This window comes from Cuculus canorus, chromosome 4 (genome assembly GCF_017976375.1).
Source record: "Cuculus canorus isolate bCucCan1 chromosome 4, bCucCan1.pri, whole genome shotgun sequence".
Lineage (NCBI taxonomy): Eukaryota > Metazoa > Chordata > Aves > Cuculiformes > Cuculidae > Cuculus > Cuculus canorus.
Genome location: NC_071404.1, coordinates 64,049,198 through 64,076,576, shown reverse-complemented (window position 1 = coordinate 64,076,576; position 27,379 = coordinate 64,049,198). Strand labels below are relative to the sequence as shown.

The 27,379-nt window shown below is 40.8% G+C and overlaps 1 protein-coding gene across 4 annotated transcripts in view; it reads right to left on the bottom strand.

The window, feature by feature from the left end:
• Window positions 1-202: 202 nt before the first annotated feature.
• Window positions 203-27,379, bottom strand: part of NR3C2 (nuclear receptor subfamily 3 group C member 2) — a 210,434-nt gene continuing 183,257 nt past the window's right edge. For 2 of the 4 annotated variants that reach the window (XM_054064840.1, XM_054064837.1), the window contains exons 7-9: window positions 18,532-18,662; window positions 14,148-14,305; window positions 203-3,846 (exon numbers count right to left, since the gene is read on the bottom strand). In XM_054064840.1, coding sequence (XP_053920815.1) covers window positions 3,691-3,846; window positions 14,148-14,305; window positions 18,532-18,662 — 445 coding nt within the window. In that variant the 3' untranslated portion in view covers window positions 203-3,690. The remainder of the gene's footprint in view (window positions 3,847-14,147; window positions 14,306-18,531; window positions 18,663-27,379) is intronic. The other 2 variants (XM_054064839.1, XM_054064841.1) reach the window with 2 other exon arrangements.

Below are 27,379 nucleotides of genomic sequence, written 5' to 3'. Positions count from 1 at the left end.
GTTTAATAGATACGCAGAAGCTTCTCTCTAAGGATATCACTGCACCAGCACCTATCTGACATTAAAATGCAAGAAATTCTTGCAATCAAACCAGTTTAATTCATGTATATTTGTACAATTTGTATTAAAAAAAAAAAAGGAAAGAAAAAGATAGGTACTTGCAGACATTAACATAAAGACCAAACAATATTTTCTATTTATTTAAAAAGCTTTAAACATACAGAAGCAAACCCCTAATTATAAATGCATCATTATGCATAGATTTTACTGTTTACACCATACTGCTGGCTGCTTTTACTTCTCATCCAGGAATCTATTTAAACTCCAAGAATTCTTAAAACATTCCTCTGAGCTTCCTGGCCTCAGAACTGCTGTCTATCTTATCAAGTCATTGACCTCCAGCTGAAAACATTGCTCTAAAAAAAGTCAAATCTTTAATAAACAATTAAAAGTGCATTAACTGTAGAATTGTTTAATTTCATAAATGTTTAAACAAGTAAGTGAAAAACACCACCCTGTGAATTAGCTTTTTGCATTATTGATTGTAAAGTATCTTTTTAATAAGATTTTGATATTGCAAACTTTAGTCTTCTCTATTTTATTTTGCGCAACTGTTCAGTCGCATGATGTGTACTATTCCTGAAATACCCACTGCATTACATGAACACTATTTTACATTTTTCACTGTGTATACAATGCTCTTGCTGTATATCCCCGTTCCTTCTTACACCAAAATAATTTAGCTCGATGAACAGAAGCCCACTTCTAAAAGGTATTTAGTTTGCCTTGTATTTTGCAGGAGACAAATGCCTATTTCATTCTAAACAAATTCAAAAGAACGTAACTCCTCAGTAGCTAAAAACTAGGGTTGTTTGTTTTTGTTTTTTTGCTGTACACAGGTTTAGATAAAAAAAGTGATGGCTATTCTGCGTAAGTGTCCTTGATAAGAGAATACTGCCTCTTACAACATCTATATCCAATTGTATCTATTTCTTCAGTGATGTCTAGCAAAAAATAATAATGAATGGTTTCATAAACAACAGGTGATTAAAGTAAAGGATTTATTATAATCTGCTTACAGTTGTTTGCAAAGACAGACATACGTTTTTGCATAAAGATATAAATTGCTTTTTAAAACTAATTTAGTGTGTTTAATTATATGAAGTTTCTGTGAATTATGAATTGTACCAAACCAAGATTAAAAGTAATAAGGTACAAAAATAGGAGCAAACAGACAACAATTTGGACTGGGACAGGCATTTAACAGTGAAGTGTAGAATATGGCTTCGCTATTTTAATCAAGCAAAGTTACTCTGAGACAGAAAAGGAGGCAGTAACTTTGTTAATATAAAAAGCTGCTGCAGACTGTATTCACCCAGAACCTGGCTTTGAAATTTTCTATTTTGGACTTTTAAAAAAAATGTAAATGAAGAGATGGATGTATGACTGCGTCTTTACTGTAAACAACCAGTCTGCATGCTGTGTATCTCACATTGGAAGTTTGGCTTTCATATTGCTGTGCAGGTCAGTATTTAAAGATCTGCCTATGAATTAGACTTCCAAAATGCAAATAATATATGTATGTATATATTTATATATAAAAAACCTCTCTGAATACAGTCTTTACAGATTACCCATTGCATAAGGCAGGTGTCATTTAAAAAGACAAGTAGCACTGACTGTCTTCAGTGCACCAAAGCACACCTCAAAATTTGGACTCAGAAAGGGTGTAGAATTCTTAATTTTACTACTATTTAAAATAAATGCTACATTCTGACCAGCCAGGGGATGAACTGGAGCTCAAAAATACCAATGGCACCCAGAGAGAACACTATAGATTAGGCCTCTGAAAAACTATTCTAGTTAAACATGAGCTTACGGTAGCAACTGTTGAGCCTCAGAAAAGTTCACCTGTCCTCTATTCTACTCCAAAATTTTGTATTTGCTTATAAATTGTGAAATAGTGAAAATCACCTCAAAAAGTTTTTCATTGCAGTCTTATTCTAGAGAAAACATTTTTGAGACAAATACAGACCAACTGAGTTGAACTTTTAGTGTGAACATTTGTCTTCTCAGATGTATTCTGATTATTACAAAAATGCTTACAAAATTACATATGGTTTGAGTATATCACTAAAAATTCTCAGCTTATCTGCCCTTATCAGTACCTTACCATCCCTCTCACCAATACAAATCTATTCAATATACTTACTGTAATGATCTGCATGTTCCTTTCATCATAACCTGAAATCACTCTCCCTCATCTGAAATAATAATCTGACCTTTTAAGATGTTTTTTTGTATTCGGTATTCAAAGGAAAAATAAATGATTGGGGAAACCTTAATAAAAAAAGAGAATCATTCAACATCTTATTCACCCCTGTTCCCCTGAGAGAGAAAGGGAAGAGAGGGCAAGAACTTACTACATCATTAAGCTGGCAAAAGCTTTGGAGAGACTGTGATTTGTCTTGTTAAATGAAACCTTTGTAAAGCGGCAAACACAACATCGTGTAGTTTCCTACAGAAATATGAAGCAGGATTTCTAAGATGTGCTCAAGTCACATACGCTTGCAAACGAGACAAAAGGGAGAAAAATATAGAGGAAAATAGAAAGGCTTAAATACAACTGAAAAGGTTAAATGTGGTTATTTACAACAGATACTGTAGGATGGTAAATTAGATATGATGCTAAAAAAGGCACAGCTTTCCCTTTCTTAAATACACTGTAAACGGTTCATTATGCATGCAGAACATTTCACTTTACAAAAAAATTACCTTGTTTGTTTAGACAAAGATAGTACTTAAATAGTCTCCAGCAAAATAGAGTTCTTTCAAAAATACTTTCCCATTCATCCTATTAACCATTAAAGATTTTTGTCTCATTTACAAAAGTTCCTTACACCTTATTTCAGGTCCTTCACAATTTATACATACAGCAATGTACAGTACAGCAAAAGACTGCAAAAAATTATTTGTAAAGCCAGCACAATAGATACTATAAATTGATACCAGGGCATTTGTTTTCACATCTTATCCTTTTTAATTAAATAGTAAATGGACACTTAACACAGTGTATTATCATCTATGATGGGATAACATGGGATAACAAATGCCTCAGGTGGGGATAACAGAGTATTCCACACCAAATGTTCTGTTATTACTTTACACATTAGGGTTTGTGTGTGTGTGTGTGTTTGTGTGTATATATGTGTGTGTATATATATAGTTTTTGTTTGTTTTTGTTTTTTTACAAGAAAAGAATATTAATGCCCCATATTGACTTTACGTTTTATGTGCAAACCAAGGGTAAGCTTTAAAAAGTTCTCATTAGTTCTTGAACCCTTTTAAAACAAGCAAACAATACCAGAAACTACATGGAATATTTAAAACTCCATCTGTTAAAATATCAAAATCAAAGAGTTATCGACTAGATATGGCTTTTCATCCAGAGGAACAGGAACATTTTCTAAGTATTTTAGGGTTATGGGGTAATTTCCAAACATCTAGGTCTTGCCACATCCGAGTCAACTGCTTTCCATTCCCCAAACACTTCATGTGATTTTAGACTATTCAGAGACTGCTGAACAACTGTAAATAGCATGTTTAAAATATGGTTCCTTGGGTCCTTCATGGGTGTGGAATAACACAGGGAAACTTAAGGCAAAGTTCTTCCATTTAAGACATTTTCTATCACTTCCTGTGAAAGTACAGGGGCTTGGCATTCCCAGATTCCACCTTTGGTAGCTGGTCACTGATGATTTCCACCAGCATGGCTGGAAACTCTACTTTCAGTGCCTGAGACTCTCGGAAGGTGTAGAAACAGAATTCCAATAAGTCACTAACAAGCTGAAATACAGAAAGAAACATTTTTTAGGAAAAACACAGAATTTTGCATGCAAACAACAGCTTACTAATAATGGTTTATTAACAAGAAATGACATCTTACTCTGACTTGGCAATCCATTTGCAGGGAACTCAAATGTGAAAAAGTGCTACTTAACTTGCTAAAAATCTTCCAATGAGGGAAAACCAAGATTATCACAGATTTGATTTTTCAGCCTAACTGTACTTTTCATTTTGCTAACAGGTAACTGGCCACCAGGAAAACTATAGGTACTCAATGCTTATGAAAATAAAGCCTTCTTCCCAGAAGGAAGCTATTATATCTCTAAATTTCAGTTTGTTAAATCCGATTATTTGGTTAACTTCAGTTCACTCCCCAGAGGCTGCAACCTACAGCCACCAGAGCAGCCAATGTTTTTAGCCCAACAGCATGACTGCTGTGTCCCACTGTAGCATTTCAGGTTTTAGAAATATGAAGTTGTTCATCTGTACTTCTATTTATAGATATATATATATATGCATTTTTTTAATACACCCAAAGCTTGTTTTTCTGCTTACCCCTCATTAAACTATAGAGGCAATATTTAAGGAACCCAAAGTATGTTCTCTTATTTTTGTAGTGGTGGCTAACAGCATACTTTTGCTTTCTCTCAATGCATTAAGGATAATGCTGAGAATTTTAAGGATAGAAAGTTCTAATTATCTCTTCAATGACAGAGAGGGAAGATTTGTTCTGTAACACCACAAGTACCGATTTATCCATTAGCACGGAAACACCTCCCAGCAGCAGAACCAAACTGCCCCTTACATAGACTGTACCGTGGCACTCCCGCCTTTGGCTCCCTCACGGTAGCAAAGGTTTTCACAGGTGAAACCATATCCCAGTTCTCCCAAATGGCATCTGAGAACCATTTTGTAACCCTAATAAAAGTGGTCTCCAGCTGTAACAGGAAGATGAGCTGAAGCGCTAAATAGCATGAAGGTACCGTGAGCATTTGGGATTGTGGAAAAAAATACCATCTGTCTTCACGGCATCAATAAATTCAGTCTGATGATTTCTACTTTGTCTCAAGTTGCGATGTTCTCATTTGTCAGTTACAGAGCTTTGTTGGGGTCTACATGTTAAGGGAAACTTACACTACAAGAATGAGCATTAATTTTGGCTTTTGAGCATTTTAGTTTTTTCATCTTGTTTTGTGCTATAAAACGACACACTGTTAGAGCAAGAGAACTGTGAAGACAAGAAGACCTCTTCCAGTATCACTACGCAGGGAATTGCTTCTATTTTAATGATAAAAACTAGACAAAGCAATCTCATGGCTCAACCTACACGCATGCAGGCTTTTTGCTAGTTTTACCTAGTACTTCGATATAATCAAGGAATACTTGTTCATGACCTTTTGTAGCAAGAGAATGTTATTTCAAAACTAGTTTTGTTTTCTTTTTTTTTTTTTGTTTCTGTGATCTAAATGAACCTCCTAAAGCTTACTGGACCCTTTACAATCACTAAGGAAAACACAGCGCAAGGCAGTCAAGAGGCAGAGGCAGGTCAGCTTCTGAAGCACTCATGAATGAAGCCTGTCTAGGTTTCAGTTAATGTATTAATTTCCATTGCAGGTTACCAAATTACTGTGTTGTACAACTGAAGAAAAACTAGGGTCTCTGGTGTTTAAAAATTCAAAAATTATGCACAGCTTAATTTTGGTGCCTTACATCCTTGTGAAGGACTTAAACCACTTCTGCTTTTGTAGTTTAGCAAAGACAAGTTTGTCATTGTAGTTCTTAACATGGAGGCTTGCACTGTGCAGGAAAGCCCCTCTTCATTAGAGTAAAGAAAAGTGGACTTCTAGAAGGCAGAAAAAGAAATAAAGAGAAGAATACAGGCAGCATCAGAATACTGTCCTGTAGCACCCCACGATATTGCTTATATTCAGGACTTTCACAGCTGTTCTTGCAAACATAAGCAATTTATGAACAACACAGAGAAGTGCTGAGATCACTCGAACCCATGACTTTCTGCTATTGAGCACTGCACGAGTCTGCTGTTGCTTAGTTCATTCCCAATGATCTGACATGTCACGAGGCAATGCTAACTAATTAAACAGATGCATGCTAAATAAGTAGCATACACATTATTTGGTTTTCAATGGGAAAAAAGATGCTGATGGTTCAAAGGTTTCCTTTACCCATTAGCAAGAGGTTGCTTCTGCATATACTGCATGCCAAAAATATTCCAGACATAATACAAGCTAACCAAAGTGAAGGAAACTGTCTCTGGGTGTAACCGTGACTATCTCCTCCCTCCCTGTATCATCAAATACCAGCACCTCAGCAAACTAAGCCCTGCACACCAACACCACCTTAATAATGACCTGAAGAACATATTACTTTTCCTGAACTTGAACACAAGCAGTCTCACATCACTGAACGCAAGTGAGGGGGTTGGGGTCATCTCTGTCATACTGCCAGCTATCCTCCCTGTGCTGATGGCTCACCTTCTGTGCAGCTCAAGATAGTTCTTGCCTCATCACATGTGTGTGAAACCTCTGAATGCAGTGAGACAGGCATCACAGAAAAGCCTACGTGGAAACAATTCTGCCTTCTCAGCAAGCTTTCAGTAGTATCAAGTACACATGTATGTGTAATAAATATGTGGACAAAAGGGGAAATGAGAAATAACAACATTAATGAAGAGTGTGTTTTCTATTCTATACAAAAATGAGTTAGCAGTCCAGCATGGAAAAACAGAATGTGATCGTGGATACTATCATAACATAGCACACTGTGACTTTCACCACAGAGGAGAAAGGTTAAGTTTACACAGCTATTTAAAAAAGTAAATACCTAGAACCCCATGTCATGTAATGCTTGGGTTTGGAGCCTTAAGGATAGTATATATTCTATATCTATTTGGTCTGCTAAAACCACTCTTTCTTAAGCAAAGTTATCAACTTTAACACACTTGGGGCCAGACTCTTCTCAATGGTCCCCAGCGACAAGACAAGGGGCAATGCGTAAAAACTGGAAGACACAAAGTTCCACCCGGACATGAAGAAAAAACTTCTTCACTGTGAGTGTGACGAGCACTGGAACAGGCTGCCCAGGGAGGCTGCAGAGTCTGCTTCTCTGGAGATATCCAAAACCTGCCTGGACACATTCTGTGCAACCCGCTCTAGGTGAACCAGAGGTCCCTTCCAACCCTGACCGTTCTGTGATAATCAAGTATCAAGAAGCATAACCTGTGCATGTCAAGGAACACAGGACTGCAGTCACAATCTTTTTAACTGCAGCCTTAAAAGCTGTGTGGCTTTTTGGGCTGGGGAAGTATTCCTAGCACTGATTTTAAAAGAAGAGAAATGACTGTGGGAGAATCAGAGGCACTAACATGTAAGCGATGTGATAAGGTCAGCTAGAGAAGGCTGTAAGACCAAGAACTGAGCCAGGAGCAGTGCTCTTTTCTGTAGGCGTGTTCTTGTACATCTTCAAAGGTACCTTCCCTGCCACCAGCCCAGCAGCTCTGGCATGAAGATGCACTGAAGGGATGAAAAATTCAGGGTCAACAATCAATGCTAATTTTGAAATTTGAGTACCTGCCTCTGGATCCCAAGCAACTTTCCTCTGATATAGTTTTGATTTATAACAAGTAAATAATTTAGCTAGTCTTTTGCTTTAGGAGAGTTCTCTCTTCAGTAAGGAAATGAAAAAGTTTCCTTTCTTTTGTAACACACAAGCTCTGTCATTGCAGTGACAGTGACTGATGCACCACGGGTTACAAGTAAGGTAGTGCAAGCTATCCAGCACCTCTAAATTTGGCTTATGAATTTTCTAGATCAAATATACTTCTGATTGTTCTTCAAAGGCTTGTAAATTCCCTATGCTCTAAGGACTGCTTGACCACATTACCTGACAGCTTGGAAACACTCACACCTCCTCCAGTACAACAGTGTGAAAGGCAACTCTAATTAAGCAGCGTGAATGAAAGCACCGGTGTTTTCACAAGCAGTGCAACAGTGACTAGAAACCTATTTACTTTTACAATCTCCCAATTATTTCAGTAACTGAAGCACGCTTTTGAAGATTTACAGCTTAGTAGAGCACAGACAGTGCTGTTAACACCAGAACTAAAATAATTCCCATTTCCTCAGGATGAAAACAAGACATTATTCTTGCTGCTTTAGTAGGTAATTGTTCAACTCTTTTTGGGACTGGAAATGCAGCGTCGCTCAGGACCTTTGATGGCATTGCAAGCCTCTCTCTGCACTTGGGGAAACTGGGCCAGTGCTGGGGGACGGGAGCTTGGGTACCCCCTGCTCCTGGCAGGTAGTGCTGGGCTTTGCCCAGCTGTGTCCTGGGTTATCTCCCAGAAGAGACTGCAACCTCTCCAGGTTGGCAAATTCTATTAATAAATAAATTAATATGAGCTGGGTTGTGGGGATGCGGACACACAGATCAGAATTATCATGTCCATGTCACCCAGACTTGTAAGACACAACAGCTCTTCTGCCAGCAAGTGGACCATCTGTAAGCTATAATCCTTCTTTGCTTCAGTCAGTAATCATGAAGCTCTCTCTCAACACTACCCTACAGACTGTGCGCTGTGTTTAAACATTTTCAGGACTGCTGCAGTCTTAGTAATTTTGAGATTTTTACTTAATCAATCTTCACATTTGTATGCTGTATTAAGCACCTCTGAGAAATAGGAGCATTAATCAAACATCATTTTCTGTTATTAGGGTGAGTTTTGCTTAAAATGGACTTTTCCACCCATACTATTATTTATAATTAAAAAAATGAATCCTTTAATGAAGTCCCTGAAGTTAATACAGTTACAGTGACCTTTGAGCACTTGCAGAATTTTTACAGCAAAAGGAATTGATTTTAGTTTGGCAATCTCACCATGCCCTTGTATTTCCAGAAACAGCAAGAACCATCTGATTTGCAAGGGTGCACATTCTTGTGCTCAGTTCACTTTATGACTTCAAAATCTCTCTCTCTCTCTGAGTGTGGTATGAAAGCCCACAGTCACTTCTCTATCAGGAGCATCTTTGCGATTAAGCCTACTGATACAGCAATTAAGACAGCAGTAGGGTACCAACACAATGCTGAGTAATTTCTTCCTATTATTAGCAACAGCTATTACTGTCAGAAACTGTTCTCATATAAAAATGATGCTCAAAAAACTTTCTCTGTCCCTTTCAGGAATGGGCTTCTGCCCATTTCCTACACCGCACAGACCAGGTGCATGCTGGGAGGAGGTAATCTTGCAGTTCTACCTTATGTAACTCTGCGGCCTCGGTGACCACCTGCACTGAGCCAGGCTCCCGGAAAGGACAAGCTGCTGCCCATTATCTAAGCAGTGGTGTTTTGCCTCTTACTTTAAAAACCTCTGTGTTTTCAGCTGTGCAGGAATAAGGAGCCTGCTGCTCTGCTAAGGGAAGAAGCAGCAGCTGAGGCCAGCCAACCTCCTTTCCCCCAGGCAGCAAAGAGCCCTGGGTGAGTCTAGGACTATTGCAACCTCCTGCTCTTTCCCCTTCATGTGATGGATACAAAGATTCTGCTTCACAACTTGATTATTCCATTGCTACTATATTCCTTTTTGCTCCCAGTCCTATGAAAAGTCCATGATGTAAATTACTTATTATTCTGAGGGCTCAGCAAGTAAATTATTCCCCCTGGGATGGCTCACAGACTCATCCTCAGATGTCCTCTGGTGCCACAGTGGCTAATTCCTAGCTGCTTATGAAAACTAGATGCACCCGAACAGGTGCTTTCATCTGATTTACGAACTGCACTAATTTCTTCAGGTTTTCTTCATAAACGTGGGCACTGAATTCACAGTACTTGACACACGGACATGACACGGAGGAACTCGAGTTCAACTTGTTTTGTATGCTTGAAGGACGCATGCAAACCCACACTATCGCACACCAATGAAGCATCCTCAGCCCTTGGCCAGGGTAAATTTTCAGCCAAGTCTCCCTTGCTCTTCTGTCAATATCAGCAAGGTTCTGCCCTTCTCCAGAAGAACACCTATAAACATGAAGGACAACAGATTCAACCATCACAAACTGGGCACGACAACCCTCAGGGTAGCCCCTCTCTACATTAGGGAGCCAGGGACCAATTCTTCACTTGAGAGATGCATATTGGTTGCTGCAACACAATCCTATGCACGCTCCTACATTGCTGGTGCCTTTGTAGATGCCACACTGGGAGCATGAACTGGATTCTAGCCTCTTGAGGAAACGGAGAAAATGCCTACTCTGGGAATTCAGGCACTGGGACTAAACCAAGGCTCCAAACAACTCATCAGCTGTGGGACACAACTTTGGCAGGTCAGTAGCAGAAGTAAGCACACCCAAAGGTGTTAGCAACAGCTCAGGGGCTCATCTGTGGCTTCATATTTGCATCCAGTGCAGCGTGCCTTGCAAACTTGCCCCTTGAGGGTCTGTGCCCTTCTTCCCACTGTCAGCTTTTCCAGTGAGTATAGTCCTTGAGCTCTCAGCCTATGGAAAGATCGACCTCAGCTATAAAGTATTCCCTTCAGGAACCATAAAATATTAATTATTCAGCAGCATGAGCCTTAAAGAATTTATTTTTGTTTGGCAGAAAATATCAACAAGTAAATGACAGTGCATTGCTCTGCCTTGCCAAGCCAAGGGGAAGGTTCACATTAGGGTTTAATGTCACAGCATTGAAACAAAAGCCCTCTTAACTCTAAGTCTGTTTAGTATCAGCCAGATTGAAACCAAATTCAGCTTTTGTTCTGCAAAACGCCTAACTATACGCTACGCTCCCTATACGACATGAGGTTTGCCATACAACACACAAGCCTTCCTGCCAAAGCCAACAGGAGATGCTGAGGAGGCTCCAAATGAAGTTTTTGATACCATGTGTAGTACGTCTGTTTCTAATATTCCCGCATGCCATTTGTCTGATCACATCATGTAGTTCACCTACACACAAGCGCTGCATATGCATCTTTCCCTGGAATGCCCATGGCCACTCAAGGGGAAAGAGATTGAAACCAAATAGAGTGGTCAGTTGTCCTTGCTACACTAAGCTTCTCAACACATACTGCTGGTTCGTGAAACGATGCACACAGGCCAGCCACAACAGTAGAAATATAATCACTACAAGAAGGAAACACATGGATTACTACTTGCTGCCCTAAATGCACCCAGAGATACTCAGACTGGCATCCATCCACACAAGTAAGGCTGAGCCATAGTACAACAGAAAGTAAACGATAACAACATACTCCTCTGTGTCATCTCGTGCGGAGGGAGAGGAAGGCTGCACTGTGTAAACAGACCGATGCTGTCAGCCAGCTCCTGTTGCATCAGCAACCACTGCTTCCATACAGCATCATACAAATAAAGAGTATTCTGGTGCACGGCAGCAGTGACGCAAACAACACAGCAGCCTGCAGGCACACTACTAAGGCCAAGTGCAGGTGTGCGCACGCACGTGCACGAAACCGTGTTTATCTTGTCTGCTCAGGATGGGTTTCGATCTCTTATTTTTCAGTTGCACTTTTGGTGCTTTGAGGCTTTATGGTTCATTAAGTAGCATTGCTGATTTTCTCAAATACTTAGATGCCTACCTGGCCTTCTTGAAAATTTCTTTTTTCCTCACCTCTGCACTTTTCTACCTGCACATATGTTCACTGTGTGGATGAATGATTTAGTATACTGAGCAATGTAAAACCATCTCGTTTGTTTTTTTTTTTTTCTTCCACATATTATATAAGTCAAGCAGACTGTAATTCGATATTCCCATGTGCTTTATTTCACATAGACCTCAGAAAGATTACTTAAAAATGAGGTCGATGAAAGCAAGTGTGAAGGTGCAAAGGAGCCGTATTTTTTTATTGTTTATCGCTACACTCAGGTAAAGTAAACTCCACAAATGATGAGATGCTGCTTTGCTGTGATGGAAAGGCCAGAGGCAGCAGGATGGCTGAATAAGCATGAATTCTGCACCAGTCCCTTCAGGCTTGTGCTGCAAATGCCAATGCTGTGGCTACAGCAGCATGTAAACATGGAGCTTCACCTCTAGTTAGATTGTTCAGCACCAAATATATTCCGATCCTTTAAAATTATAATGGAATAAGTTAAAAATATATAGATGTCAGCTGAAAAAAATGTTCCTCCTATACTAAGGAACTGAGCAAAAAATTTGCATTTACATTGATAGAATGGAGAAATTCTGCACTAATAGGCAGTAGGGGGAGAAGAGCAATTCACATTGCTCATTAACATTATCATCACTGTGAATTTATTCTGATGGTTTTCAAAAACCAAAAAGCAAAAAATTAGTTTCAAAGAGAAAAAATAAACAAGTGCCTTTGTTGAACAAGTCTCCAAAATCATCTCTGAAAGGAAGCACTGTTGTGCAGACAACTGGCCTTTTTAACAGAGAATGCTGACAATGGGACTTTCTTTAAAAGTCCTTTGTAAGAAAGTGCTCTATTGAAACAAAAGTAATGTAAAAATAGCTTAATTAAAAATTAAATAAAATGCAAGAGCAGACTGCTTGCATTTTAGCTCCCAATGGTTAATGCTGTGTTTTGGAAAATGTCTGTAGGACACGGTAGCATTCTTAGTAAGCGTCTGTCATCCAGTCACCTTAACCACACAAACACCCATTTAAATAACAAATCATATACACTGCCTATTCTGAAGAGGATTAGAAGACTCCATAAATGCAGGGGTTTGTTATGCTGCCCTGAGGTTCAGATGTGAATATCCTGCAAGTGATTTTATCACCCATCCTCCTTTTTCTTTCCACTAGAACGCTACAACTTCCTTTGCTGGCACAGATCAAGTGAAACCCGATCTCTGAAGAATGAGCTATTACTGCAGTACTAATAATACTCTCCTTGCCTCCCACCAAGATCTGCAATGTTTTAATGAACAACAGAACAATATTTGAAAAATAATTCCATATGTACAGTCTGTAAACAGACCTCGGGCACTTACACAGAACTGACCTGAAGTGCACTGTACTATAGAATCTCTACAAAAATGAAATTTAAGTTGAGTACAAAGAAATATATTTATATGCAGCCTATGAAAGCAAGGGCTGCGGGTTCTTCATGCAGCAAAAGTACTTCCCTGTCCACCCAGGATGGAGTAGGACAGTTTTCTCCTTTGGGGCAGTTTACCAGTTTCTGCTGGGAGCTGATCAGCATGTGCTGCTGGGTTCAGCCTCTGCTCATAGGATTCTTCCTCTTTAGTATCCAAACATGACTCAGGGTCACTCTCACTGGCCTCACGAGTCTCCCTGCTGCTGGCCTCAGCTTGGCGCTGCTGCTCAGGGCACTCTTAGGCGGGCACTGGGAAAAACCCTTCAGCTTGAGGAGACAATTACAGCTGTGTTGCTGGTTTCCCCTGTGGGGACTCCAGGCTCCATTATGGACAGAACAGGGATATACCCCCGCTGCTGTTCACAGCACCTGGAGAGGTAGATCTCCGCACTTACCATTTTACTGGCTAGAACCGAGTTGCTCCCAACTCAACAGCTCAACATTACATCTGAAATCATGAACTGGTCCCATGCATTAGGCACCCTCCATAATCCTTCAGAATTGCTTTGGGCTAAAGAACCAACAGTCAAGGTGTTTCGTATCTAAACTTTTAAGTTTCCCACGTCATTCACTGCATCTCACACTGACGCATGTGAAACCTTGCACTAGAATGAGACAGTGTGGTAGAAATAACTTAACAATACAGTGAATCTTATACTTGAAAAGCTCAAATAAAGCTTCAGGTATCCAAGAGGGCTCCAAAGTCTTCACACATAATCTTTTAAAGTCATCATTATTACAATCCCAGCTGTAAAAAAGTACCAAATCAATTCAGTATTTATTAGCACATCAGGCACGTTAGATGCACAATGCATTAATCCGGCACCTTTCATTGAGAAGGGACTCACGGGATACACTGTGTGGCGCACTCTTGCCGCATCTATCTTAGGGTCACAGCTAATATCACTCCTCCTGCTGATGAACCTCAGATCTCACTAATAAATAACTCTACTGACCTTAAGTGAAACATAGGAGGAACGTACTACTATTTAACACAGGAGAAGGCAGCAGGACCCAGCCCTTAATGACTTATATTTTCTTATTTTACTTGGCAGTAGTCCTTAAACTCATCTAACAACTACTCTCAGATGTTCCTTTAAAAAGAATTTAATATTTTTCTCCCTGTCAGTTAACACAATTACAGGCTAGTGGTTTACCTTAATGGAGAGATTTTTGCTTAACTTGTCTGCGCTCCCTGAGGAGTAATACTTACATCATGCATGGAGTCAAGAAGTTTAGTCAGTTGGTAGAATCTCTGCCAGCTTTGCCCAGAGTTACTTGGACATTTAGTTACCATCTTCTTTAGTTCTTTAATGTAATTTGCCCTCATTTCTTCAAATGCAGCTTGGCTTTTGAGACCATCCTTGGGAACTGTCATTGAAAAGACAGTCTTACGTTAATATTTACTGTATTGCTTACTCTTTTGATGTGCATACTTGAAGATTTACACTAGTCAATGGATGAAAGAATTAAAACTTTAAGTAAACCCCATGATTTTACAGACATTGGTAAGGAATCAACATCATCATACAGATTTTCAAGCGATTCAAGCATCCTCTCCAGATCTGTGATTGCAGAAGTTGTGGCAGAGGATAAGATAACATCTCAAAAATGCAACACATGCTAACCTCATGCTGAAATTCTTTTTAATACAACCAAGCTACCAAACAAAAAGGCAGATGGATAAAGGATATTTTTTTAGAAGCGAAGACGTGATTTATCATTCTTGAATGATTCCCCACACTTGGCAGAGGAGGGAAAGGCACAAAATTACAGCTGTTATGTGCAAAACTGCTAGACCAAGTGACATGTTTTTATGCCATCAAATAACATCTAAAAATTCTTTCAATATTACTGAGCATCTACATAACACCTAGAACAAACAGAGTCGTTATTTTGAATGAAAAATGAGACTTTTCCAAACGGGCATCTTGACCCAGTGTTTGACCACGACGTACAGTTGCAAGTATTTCTAGTATCCTATCAAAGTTCCCATCTGCCACAGGGATCACTTCACATATTGGTTAAAAGTAGAGGTTTCTGATACTTTTTTTTTTTTTTTTTTTTTTACTGTGACTGGTATCAACAAGGCTAATTTCAAAAGCAAATACACCCTTTCTTTACAGACTGCAAATTCCCTTGCACTCCAGTGGGCTCTGCCCCAAACAGGAATGGCTTATAGGATCAGATCTCTAGGAAAACCCCAAAGCGATTAACGACAACATTACACAAAATGTTCTGGCGTTTTAGTACTTGGATTGGCTGAATACTGCTTAACAATCAAATATTTTTCCACTCTAGCATCTCATTAATGCTAGTCCGCAGAAGGAAAATGAAATACTACACAGTACAGGAGTGAGTTTATTTTCTAAGCAAGCCAGAAAGGTAGCCAGAGTAAGCTAAATGAGGATTTTCTTAGTAAAAAAGGAAAGCAAAAAAAGTTGATATTCCAATCTAGCTTACCCTGACTTAACATCCTGAAAGAAACTGTCTCATTCCTTTGTTCCTTTCTCTTAGAAATCCTGTGAACTGCCTCCTATCCCACTGCAATCACATCACAGGCATGTAACAACCACCTCAAAGGCTCCAGAGTAAAATTTTTGAGAAAATGCACTAGTATCTTCTATCATCAGTACCTACCAGAGCAATTTAGCAATGGAAAATAAGGAGCAGCTCTACCACATGAGCAACAAAGATTTGTGATCACCAAGTGCTGGAAGCGAATCTTTAGAAAAAGCCTAGGAGGTAACACACCAAACCTGCCCATGACTCAGTAAATATTATATATTTATATTATATAAATACAGTAATTTTTAAGTCCTAAATGCCAAATCTCTCAGTCAGTCAGCTGACAGAAGAAACTGACTGGAACAGACATACAAATTCAGTTTAAGCTGAATGAACACAGAGACACCAATCAAAATGAGTAAAGCCATCAGAGCATACTGTGGCCCTTACACAAAATGCACGGGCTTTATAGTTCCTTTAATATTTACAGGTCTGTATTTCTACATGCTGCCTAAAGACTGTCAGAGTCATTCCTTCTGTCTCTACTACCACATATTTTACTGTTCTATCTGAAAATTATTATACTACCACCCCAGCCAAATTACTAAGAAAGAAAGAAAGACCACAAATAAAGAGAACTCAAGCAAAACATGAAATTCTGGAGGTTTGCCCAGTGTTTCTGACTTTAGTTATTAAATGCAGCAATGCTTTTGGCAAGCTCCCAAAATCAATGGTCTGTGGAAAGCAAGAGAACAATTGAGTTGTAATGTGTGGTTTCTTCCACATGTAAATGGAGTGAAACTTCCTTGATGTGGTTGTCACGAAATTTTCAGAAGAACTTGTATTCTGCTCGTCACATAATTCAATAAAAAAATTTACATGAAAACAAACCTAGTGTTTTCCATCATAAGGTTGAATCAAGGTGCAATCATTTGAAACCAGGTTTGCCCTTCACGTGATTTCTGGATTTCATTACTGTCTTAATCTCCATTTTGCTGTCCTCTTTCTCCTTCTAACCTACACATACTAATTCTCCCCAAATAAACTATTCTTATTACATTTTCTAGTGACCATGATGGACATTTCAAAAGGACCCAGCTAGCTGAAGTTAATTAGCCAACTGATCTCACTTAACAAATTAGTTATTAGTTAACACTCTCGAGAGGAGAGAATAATACCTAACTTAAAGAAATTTAGGATGCCTTCAGGCTCTTTTTCTAAAGATTCTCCCTCTTTCGGTCTGATTAAAAAGTAGCAGAGCCAGATCTCCAATCCAGACACACTCTCAAGAACATTTTGGGAGCTAGACCCTCCCCCCGAGCACATCCATGTTAAGCACTTCTGAGAATCATAGAATCATTTGACTGGAAAAGACTGCGAGTGACAACCTTCAAAAAAGACCATTCACCATCCCAGGGCTATCCTGGAGCATATCAGCTGCTCACAGTTCCAGTTTCACCAGCAGATCATCTCCTCAGACCCTCAGTGGAGCAGGACCCGGGGGTTAAGACTCTGTGGGCTGGGACACAAAGTGCTCCCCAACTGGCATCATCTCTCCCCATCCCAGGGAGCTGGAATGGCTTCAACAGGAGGGAGGGAGACAGCCTAAAAAACTTACAGCCCCAGGAGGTTTCTGTTAGTAGATCCAAATGTCTCCAGCCAAGACAGGAACTGCAGCTTCACATCTTCCTTCAAAGGCAATACTTTAAACCACAGAGCTATTGGCTGGGTGGGATCGGCGGGGTCTGAACAAAAGGCACTGCAGACAAAGTGCCTGTCCCACCACCTGGTCTGGAGGGGTGGCCACTCAGCTTTGCTGGATGCTGCAAATCCCTTCATAGGCATTTAACTCTGCCTGCAGCCAAAGGGCCCACAGCATGGCTTCAGACTTGGGAAGCTCCTGAGTGTCTAACTCTGCCGCTGCATCAGACTGCTCCACCATCCTTTAGTGGTTTTGGCAGTGAGTGCCTTCCAGAGCGGCACGACTAATGCCTGTTGCTTGCCATTCTTTGCTTATTTCACCTTGCTGGGGCAGAAGATGGGGTGATGGGAGAAGACAGCACACTCTCAAAAGGCATGTTGGGCTCTGCTTGCCACCAAATGGGGAGACGTGCTGCGTAGCATGAGCCTGGGCAGCCACCAGCCCCAGCAGCCTTGGATGTGCTTCTTACTGCCAACAGCTTGCAACTGAAAGTCAGAATAAGCACAGCAGCCCTTTTGATCTGCTCTTCCTCCCCGCCCCGTGCAATGCCCCCACATCCACTCTCCTTCTGCCAGGGGAATTCTTGCCTGGTGAGTTCACTGGAGTGACATCATGAAGGCCCACCAATAGAGCTGATGTGCTATCTCATCGTGATGTCACTAAGTGGATCCCACAAAAAGGAATATGATTATACAGAAGGATGTTTGTTTGCAGGTAATTAGCTTTCTCATCAAAACTGATGGAAAAGTAATGTGCACAAACTGCCTGTGCATTTATACAATTGTACTGGGACAGGAGTTTTTAAATAGTTTCAGCAAGATAAGATCAAGAGATCTTCTAATTAGCACCCAGTGCTGTAACAAACACCAAGATATAATTTTGTATCTTAAGAAAACTCAGAGCATGACTGTCGAGAGAAAAATAAAGTACGCACTGTCATTTATTAAACTTTTAGAGCCCCGTAAAAGCACTTACCATTCTCAATTCACTTGGCATTAGAAAATTACCCATTTTGCAGTACAGGCAGTGTACCTCTTTGGATCTTAAAGGTGTTGTTAAGTCACCCAAACCTGTGGCTTTGAGAGTTAAGTGGAGATTTCTCCCCAGACCGCACAGCTGTTGCACTTCCTTGGCATGCCCGGCCAACTCAAGTGGTTCCTGGCTATGCTAGTCCTTCTAACACACATGACACATCTAAACTGCAAAGACACTTCCCATGCCAATGGAGAGATCTGCAGATAAGTCCTAAGACATAAAACCAGGCTTATTCCTGCAGCCCTGCTGGAAACAGTTTGGCTCTTCTGCCACATTAGTTAAAATCCCTGCACCTCTTTGTGATATGGAATATATTTTCAAGTGTTTGCATGTAACCATGAATCTAACTTACCTGTGCTTAACAGCAGCAACACTTTCATTATAGTGTACTCCTCAAAGCTAAGCTGCAAGCGAACAAACTGCAGACTGATCTGGTGCATCCCCTGGCACAGTTCAAACATAGCAGACTGGCGCATCCGTTCCCTGCAAAGAGAAAGAAACAAAATCTAGAGGATAAATGTGGGAGAGCACAAGGTGCACTGAGCAGCCCACGCAAGAGGAAAGCAAGGGGCAACCCGTTAACCGAGGACTGATTGCACAGAGGTCAGTAAGATGCACAGCAGCTGCAAAGTTCAGGCTGGTTAAGGAAGCCAGGGACCACAGAGATAAAGCTGGAGCCCTGCCAGCCCCCACGGCCTGCCTGGCCCCTGTGCTCCCAGGCAGACAGGAAAACCCACTGCCTGTGAGCTTTGGTGGAACTTGGCTGAATTAACTTTGCTACCCAGCAGACCACAGGCAGCGTTAACATCTAGCACCCTAAAAGGAACAGAAACAAATATAATTTCAGTTTTATACACTGATGTTGTTAATGAACTGACAAAAATGTTTTAGTATGTGTTAGAATTATCAGCATTTTGCTCAGCTCTGTCCTGACTGAAATAAGCCTGCTGAAGGGGTCAGAACTGGTGCAGTAGGGCAACCTACACCCATTGCACGTACATTTTAAATGACACATCCCCCATCAGCTGGCGTACAGGTGGAAACAGATTTCAGAAGGGTCTGGTGCAGAGATGAGCTGGGGGAAGGGATGACCAAAGAGGACAGACAGCCTCACACCTGCAGCCAGCACCACTTGGCTTCAGGTAGAATTAGGATTATGCTACAGTTCTAAAGCTGCTGTCCCAAACCACAACAGCTACAGCAAAGAGTCACTGAGAGTTGCCTGCCTCAGTTTAAAACTACAACATATAGGCAGATATTTAGACAAGGCGCTATAATTGTTTAGTGACCACTACTTTTCTTTTTCTTTTCAAATAACTCAACAGGAATTGTCTATATTTCTTCAAACTTTTTTTTTTCTCCACATAATTGGGGAATTGGACAAAGTTCAGCTAATTATTTTAACCAAGCAACTGCCTTTTCAAGTATACAAATTGGCTGGTGAAAGAGAAGAATCATACTGTGTGCAAACAAAGACTGACGTAATCTTCCTGGTGTTTTATTTCACTACTGCCAGAGCAGATTTTATTTTCCTCCTTAATACTAATAAAGCGGACTCCCCATTGTTAAATGGGCTCTGCACTTTTCCCCTGCTCCACCCTCCTCTTGAGACTAAGAACTTCCAGCTTCTTTTATTTTTTTAAAAAATTTAATAGTAGTAGTAATGCCATGTTTATTTATTTTTATTATGCATCATAGACTGCAGTGAAGAAAATGAACAGAAGAAAATAGTCTTCGAGCGTTTTGGATGGTGACTGAAATTCTACTTGGCGCTCTGCTTGAGAAGAGCAGCCTCCACTGCTGGATGTACACAGGCATGAGCACACGAGCCCAGTCATGCACAGAGGATCTACAGATGCCACTTGCACACTCAATGCTGGCCACATGCTATGACTGCACACAGAGTGACCCTGAGGAACTGCGATTAGGTGAAATGGAAAAGGTTTTGCAGAATTAAAAGATGTCAGACACACACAAATGGGCATTTCTGAAGCTGCTGTGCCCGGGTTCCGCTCCAGCACCAGGTCTGCCCAAGGCTGGTGGCCACCATCAAAGCTCTACAGCTGACCCAGCTGACCTGGGTCCCTCCTGAGGTATGAATATACCCTTAGCACGGATGACCAAGTGCAACAGGTATAGGGGTTTCTTCACATTTGGCCACTGCATTATTCAGCCCTCCCCACTTCAAGGACATCCCCCTAAAGAAGTGCAAGGTCCTCCGGCCTCACAGTGTCTTATTACCCAAAGACTAAATGGTTGCAGGTACCTCTGAGCTGACCCAGGAACAGCTGGGAAAAAGATGCCAGAAGAGCCCAGGGAGTGATCTCCCTCCAGCTGCTCCTGCTCCCCTCCATCTTCCCCAAATTACCTAATCCAGATCTAGGACACAGACAATTGTGACTCCTAATTGATCTCTCCCAAGGAGGCTCAGAGGGATACTTAATAAAGCTGATTGGTAAATGATTAATAAGGGATATTTGTATTCTAAAAAAAACATTTTAAGGTTTATCTCAGACTGCTAGAGACTAACAGAATTCAAACCAAGAACAGTCTAATTGGTCCATTATTACTTTTGCAGGACACCACAGCTAGTTCCTCCAGCCTCAGAACATAAAGCAGCTGCCACCATCCCCGTCGGTGTTTGACCTTCACAGTCACGGAAGCGACAGACCTTTCATCTGATACCACAAGCCACACAGCAAATAAAACAAAACATTTAGAGGGTTTGTTTCAGGTTTCTTATGCTTTCACTAAACAGAACGGCACAACACTCTGTGACAGTTAACCTAAAAGTATCCTAACTCAAAATCTTTTTTTTCACATCGCATTGCACTTTTTGTGACATTCTACTTTTTCTCTCATGTTTTTCTTTGTATTTGTTTTGCTTTCATAGACTGCCTAAATAGAAGAATTTTAGTAAAGCCAAGGGTTTTTTGGTAGGTGTTTCTTTTTTGTTGTTTCTCTTTAAAATATTTAGTTCTTCTCCTACTTACAAATTTTGACTACCCTTAAGTAAAACCTGATGGTACTGTTAGCAGTGAGATAAAAATTATACACAGAACTAGTTACTAAGTAGTTCATCTGACATACAGCAAATCTGTAATTTCAAATAAGCTTCCCTCCTGAAAAAGTAAAAATCAGTCAATTTATTACTTATTTACAAATTATTACTAACTACAAATTATGTTAGTTATTTCATGACTGTTCAATGTAAGATAACTATTTTGTGGGAGTTCACAGTATTCAACTTTGCATTTGATTTTTAATCCACGCGGTGTAGAGCTTTTAGAAAATTCAGATGCTGACATCACAGATATCCCAATACCATGAGAGTAAGAACAAAATAAAACAACAGAAATGGCTCATATATAAAAAAAAGATGGGGTACACAGAAATTAGAGCATGGAATGTAACAGGAACAAAGTTATTTCTTCCTTAGCAAATACCTCATCTAAGAATAAATACCTACAAGTATTCACAAATGTCATCACAACCATGGGGAAAAATTAAACTTTTATATTGCCCCCCCCATGTTTGTTTGTTTGTTTTTTAAAGGAGAAAATAAAAACAACCACTCAAAAGGCAAAACCCAACCAACCAAAACCAGTTCTCCCTCTGACACAGCATATAAACTTCTCAATATGGAAAACGGAAAATCTGGAATATAAGGGCATGTGTCTTTATGGGGGCATTTAAGTAGGTAAGTACATTTAAGTAATAAAAGGTGTGGAACCAAAGCTCTGAATCCATGGTGTGGATACACATTCTAAAGCGGTGTCATTAGCTCAGTTTAGCTTAATCCTCCTTCATAATAACATGCTTTAAACTTTACACCTTAAGTTAATCCATCTTAAGTTCCCCGAGTGTCTCCTTACAGGCTTAATTTAATGCCGGGCTCACATTCTGTCTGACCTTTCCTGCAGCACTGTGGGCAGGCAGATTGGCCGCAATCAGCCCACACCCCAGCTACTGCTTTGCCCAATTTCTACCTGCTCCTGTGGAGCCTCTTTGGTGACAAGTGCCTTGTGCTAACTAGTCACCAAGTTGCTCACCATGTCTTCACTAGAACTCAACTGCTGCTGCTTTTCCTTTCTTTTGCCCAGGAGGAAAACGAGGCGAGTACCTCTGCTGGCAAAGCCCTCCAAGGCACCTCAGCCGCCTCGGTGGGAAGAAGGCTTCTGTTCCTGCTATTTGGTTTCTCCTGATGAACCACAGCAAATGTATTCCTAGCTGAGAGGCTTCCTGGTACTTTCTCTGAGCTTGCCTTTTCTTTCTCCCCACTCAATCTGGGATCTCGCCTCCACCCCATGCAACCTCTCTGTCCTCACCTCTCTCATCTCTGCCACCCTTAGCCCCAAACTGACTCCAGATCTCCTATTCCACTTTCATGGACAGGCTGCATGGAGACCAGCTCTGCGAGACCAGCTCAACACCTCAGCCTGCTTCATCCTCAACATCTACCCACAGAGAGCAGAATATGTGGATAAGAACATGCCAAACCAACCCAGCTCCTCCTGTTCCCTGGCTCTCCGTGGAAGTACCCATCCTTTAACACAGGGGCAAGTGACATGGAAAACAGCTTGGGCACCCAGCCAAAATGGGATTAATGCCCCACATCACCAAGAGATAAGCCTCCCAACCACAACAGAGATGTAGGACTTGATCAGTCACACTGGGGAAGGAGAGATGGTTTAAAGAAACTGTTTGAGACAAGGCATCCAAAATACAAAACCAGTCATATATCTCATTAATACCCTTACGTGACCTTCATGGAAACAGAACGGCCACATCAAAAATTTTGAAACTACAGGCACGCTTTACAGAAACAACTTGTTATCAATAAGATAACTTATGAAGACATCAACGTCTAGTATCATAAATTTCTTTGTTGAGGATGAAAACTGCAAGTCAACAGACCATAACCAATAAACAAGAAACCCACATACCAAGGAATATTCACTCACAGGTGAAACTCAGCCCCAAACCAAACCTGATACCATGCTTTATTTACTTTCTCATGGATACTCTTCAAAGGCACAGCACAAGGCATCCTCCTAAATTAGACATGGAAGTGAAGAAAGGGAAAGATACGGTAGGTGGTTTGAAGTTTCATCAGTACTGAAGTGGCTTCCTGAGAAAAACTAGGCAAAGGCATCTCTGCTGCTCAGAAAAGACCTGGGAAAAGACCAGGCAGCACTTGTCAAAAAAGTCTGATACCAAAGATATTCTTTGTGTTTCCTGATTTTACATAATCAGGAAGGATTATAAGAACTATAAGAACTGCTTCCAATTCTATAATAAAGAGCCTTGCCTTTCCTAGACTAAAACCCGTACCCATTTGAAACCTGTCCATCATTTAAAATGATTTCAGAGAAATTCAGAAAGCACATTACACTGTAATAAAACCAAAACAAATAAACAAACAAATGCAACCCAACAAGAAAACCTGCCAAAGGCCTTAAGGCCAAAACCAGCTTGGAAACCTCAGAAAACAAGGTATGCTTTCCACCATGCCAGAAGGGGTCACTTTGAAGTTGGCAGAGAAAGGAGTGAAACATCACCAGACACCTTTAGGGCAAGGCAGGCAAGCTGTGATAAAGGAGGAAAACGATCAGGGACATGGAATCACAGAGACCCTTATTCCGCTGCTCAAACCATCTACTCAGAAAAGCCCTTGGCCTGAATTATCTTACCTGCCTCAGGAGGGGTTTACTTGTCTGGATAAAGTTTTGAGGTTCTTGGGGAAAGAAAAAAACAAAACCCATAGTATTGTAACAACACTTTACTTCTTTTTCAAGGGAGTATTCTACTTCAAAAACTCCATCATGAAGAATGGTGGGAACAGAACACTACCTAGCACAAACCTGAACCTATTCTTCCATGCAAAGAGGCAATCACTGCACCGCATTGTGTGCAGCAGCATTGGGAAAAACTGCACATCATTCTGCTCAATGGACTGTACCCAGACACCTGTTTCCCATCTTGAAGCCATTATAAAGACAACCAAAGTCAGCAGAACTAAATTATTGCACTGCCATGGATAAATATAGCCTAGGAATTAGGTGGTTTGTCCAGGGAAGGGTTAGCCTAGAGGTAGCATAAAGGTGACAGCCTCAGAAGACCACCCTGCTGTCTACACAAGCGATGGTGGATCTCAGCCAGGTTACATTATAATAGTCCCTGGCTGTCTGCCTTATCTTGCTGTTGGAAAACAGTGTCTGTCTTCCCAGGTAAAAAAAACCAAATGAAAACAAATACAAAGTGCCATTGCTTCAGCCTCCAGTGACAGTTTGGGTTTTCAGCATATTCCCAGGCCATTTTGGCTAATATTTCTGAACTGCCTGAGGCAGCTCTTGGCCATTTTAAATGCTCCTTCACACAGAGGCAGGCAGGTGACAGCAGTCACGTCTTAAAGAAAATCTGCATGATTTGCCACCAAACATAAACTCAACTCCTCCGGCTGCCCCTGAACCCTTCTGCCCTGTCCTACCTGACTTTAGCCACTACTGACAGTGAGCACTTCTTCTCTCTACATAGAAAGCACGGAGAAAAAAAAAAACAACTGTGCCCTATTAATCTGACACTGCGGCAACGCCTTGGCACTACCTTCTACTTTGGAAATAAGGAGGTTTTATGGCGAGATCCTCCTGCAACAGCAGGGAACTGGCTCAAGGATCCTGGAGATTCCTCCTGTTGCTGTGTTCCTGCGGGAATCTGACATGCAACAGCAGAAAGCTATTCTCTGCAAGGAAGCACAGTAGGCAAAAAAGACAGATTTCCTGCTCTAAAAGTTACTGAAAGAGAAGTACTCCAGTAATGATCTCCCCCACTAGCTCTGTCCCAAGAAAGTGTACACTTACCATTACCAAAATAAAAAAACACGTAACCCCACACGCTTCTCTCCAGGTGCAGGGGATGCTGCAAACTGAGGGGTGCATAGCTGGGAGCACCAGCATTACAACAATGCCCTTGGCAGAAGAAGCTGCTGAATCCAGGACAAATCAGGGATTAGACTGAGGACCAACAATGCTGAAAACTGGTAACCAGACAAAGAAAGTCATTTCACATTAAAACAGATCTATGGACATAGCTGGTATTTTGTGGGCTATAGCCACCCACACGTACAAACCTGGCAACTTTTACACTGAACCTAAAGGAGCCAATTCTGAAAATTTGTTTCCTCCCCAAGAAAGCCCTCCTCATAATCCTAGAGAATACAATCACATGTAACTGATAGTAAGAAGTCCTGGGATGTTTTAAAGTTTCAGCTAAGTGCCCTCCTCTTATACGCCTGTCAAGAAAGGAACTGGCAACAGCTTGTGGATAATGATTGCCAAAGGAGAGTTTCAGTTCCCAATCAGTAATGGAGAACTTGTGCTAAAATCCAACTTAATAATCACCCAGTTATGTAACCCTAAAATCCCAAGCACATCCCAAGCAAAAAACCCCAAGTATCTACTGGAATTAACAGTTAATTATGCAGTTAGCAGAATGCTGATACCAAATAATCTCATTTAGTTTGCATTTGCATTCCAAAAGAGATAAATCACAGTTTAAATGAGAAAATATATAATTATGCCTTTACCAAAATGCTTTTTCAATACCACATTTAATAATAAGTGACGATAATGCACACATGACAATAAACACTCTATTTTAAAGTTAATCAGAGAAAAGTATCGCCAGTCAGAGAAGCTGCCCCATTTGGTGTCATTTTATACAACCATTAGGCCAGGGAGCACTGTCACTTGCAGTGCTTCATCAGCTAAAATACTGCTATACTCCACGTGTAGCAGCAATTCTCCTTCTGTGCCAAGAATGCCGTAGAAATCAAGACTTCGCTCATGCTGTCACGCAAAGCCTGGCATTTTCTGGAAGTTAACCGAGGCATGCCTTCCTCTCATACCACTTTAAAGAAACTACTTCCTAATTTTAATTTTAATCTGGAAGATAAATATTTAACTCTACTGGGGAAGTGGCAAAAGGAAGCACTATGCATGTGAAAGGCATCTGGCAATGCCACCAAACCACTCATTGATGTGCAGAAAGATTAAAGAAGCATCACGTTCAGACAGACACTTGAAGGGAACAAACCTCTCTTTCTATTCCAGCCTCTTCTGCCAAGGACCTTGAGAGAAGTGAAAAAAAACACCCTTCCAAAAGGCTTGTGGATGTCCCAAAGTCATCCTAAGACAACGCTAAGAGAATATAATTACGCAAACTTAAATGTAAAATCATTGGTCAAGTCTTCATGCTAAAGAAAGAAAACTAACAGTCAGACCCTTTCAAACACATCACAAGCTGGAATCCTGTCAGAACATCCAGTGGGCCAACAGACGGCAGAGATGAAAAAAAAAAACGCTTGAGGAAGACCAGGCCATAGCAGAAGAGTTAAAATCTCTGCACCAGTGCTCTCTGTGAAGGAGTCTAGGAAGGCTCTGCAACAGTCTCCCTTTGCAGTAAGTGAGTGTGAGAACTAGTTTCAGATGGAAGTGTGAGTAGAAGAGGGTTTAGAAAGAAAGAAAAAAAGAAGCTCAGTAAAATTAATAGTAATAAATCACCAAGACCAGATGGCATCCATTCATGAGCTGTAAAGTAACTTAAATATGGAATTGCTGAACTACTAACTGTGCTGTGCAGCGTATTGCTTAAATTGCCCTTATAAGAGGCATGGAAGGTGACAAACGTGACTGGTTTCTTAAAATGGGTCTGGGAGATGGGAGGGAGCACTCAAGAGACCAGATGCTAGTAAGCCTCATGTACATTCATATCTAGAATGATTGGAAGAGGAGAATTAATAGATAAATAAATATGCTATAAGAGAAGAAAGCACAGCTTTGACAAAGAAAGGTCAAGTTTCACAAATCTTTATGAGTGCTCTGATGATAGCACAAGGACATTCTGGTTGATCCAGGCAATGTCTGCATGACAAAAATGCTTTGCGCACACCAGGTCTAGCTGCATCCCACGGCCTTATGGGGTGAGACATAAGCAAACACCAACCCTCTCCTCCTCTCCTCTGCCCTGGTTTCCACACAAAGAAAACTGGGGCACGCAGCTTGGGTATGGGCTGCAATACTGTCTGTCAGCGTGCCAGCATGGGTAATTACTGGTCTAGGACCTCCTGTACACTGCGCTTTGCATCAAGACATATGTAGGGATGCAATCATGGCAAAGTTGGATTTTAAAGCTATTAAAAA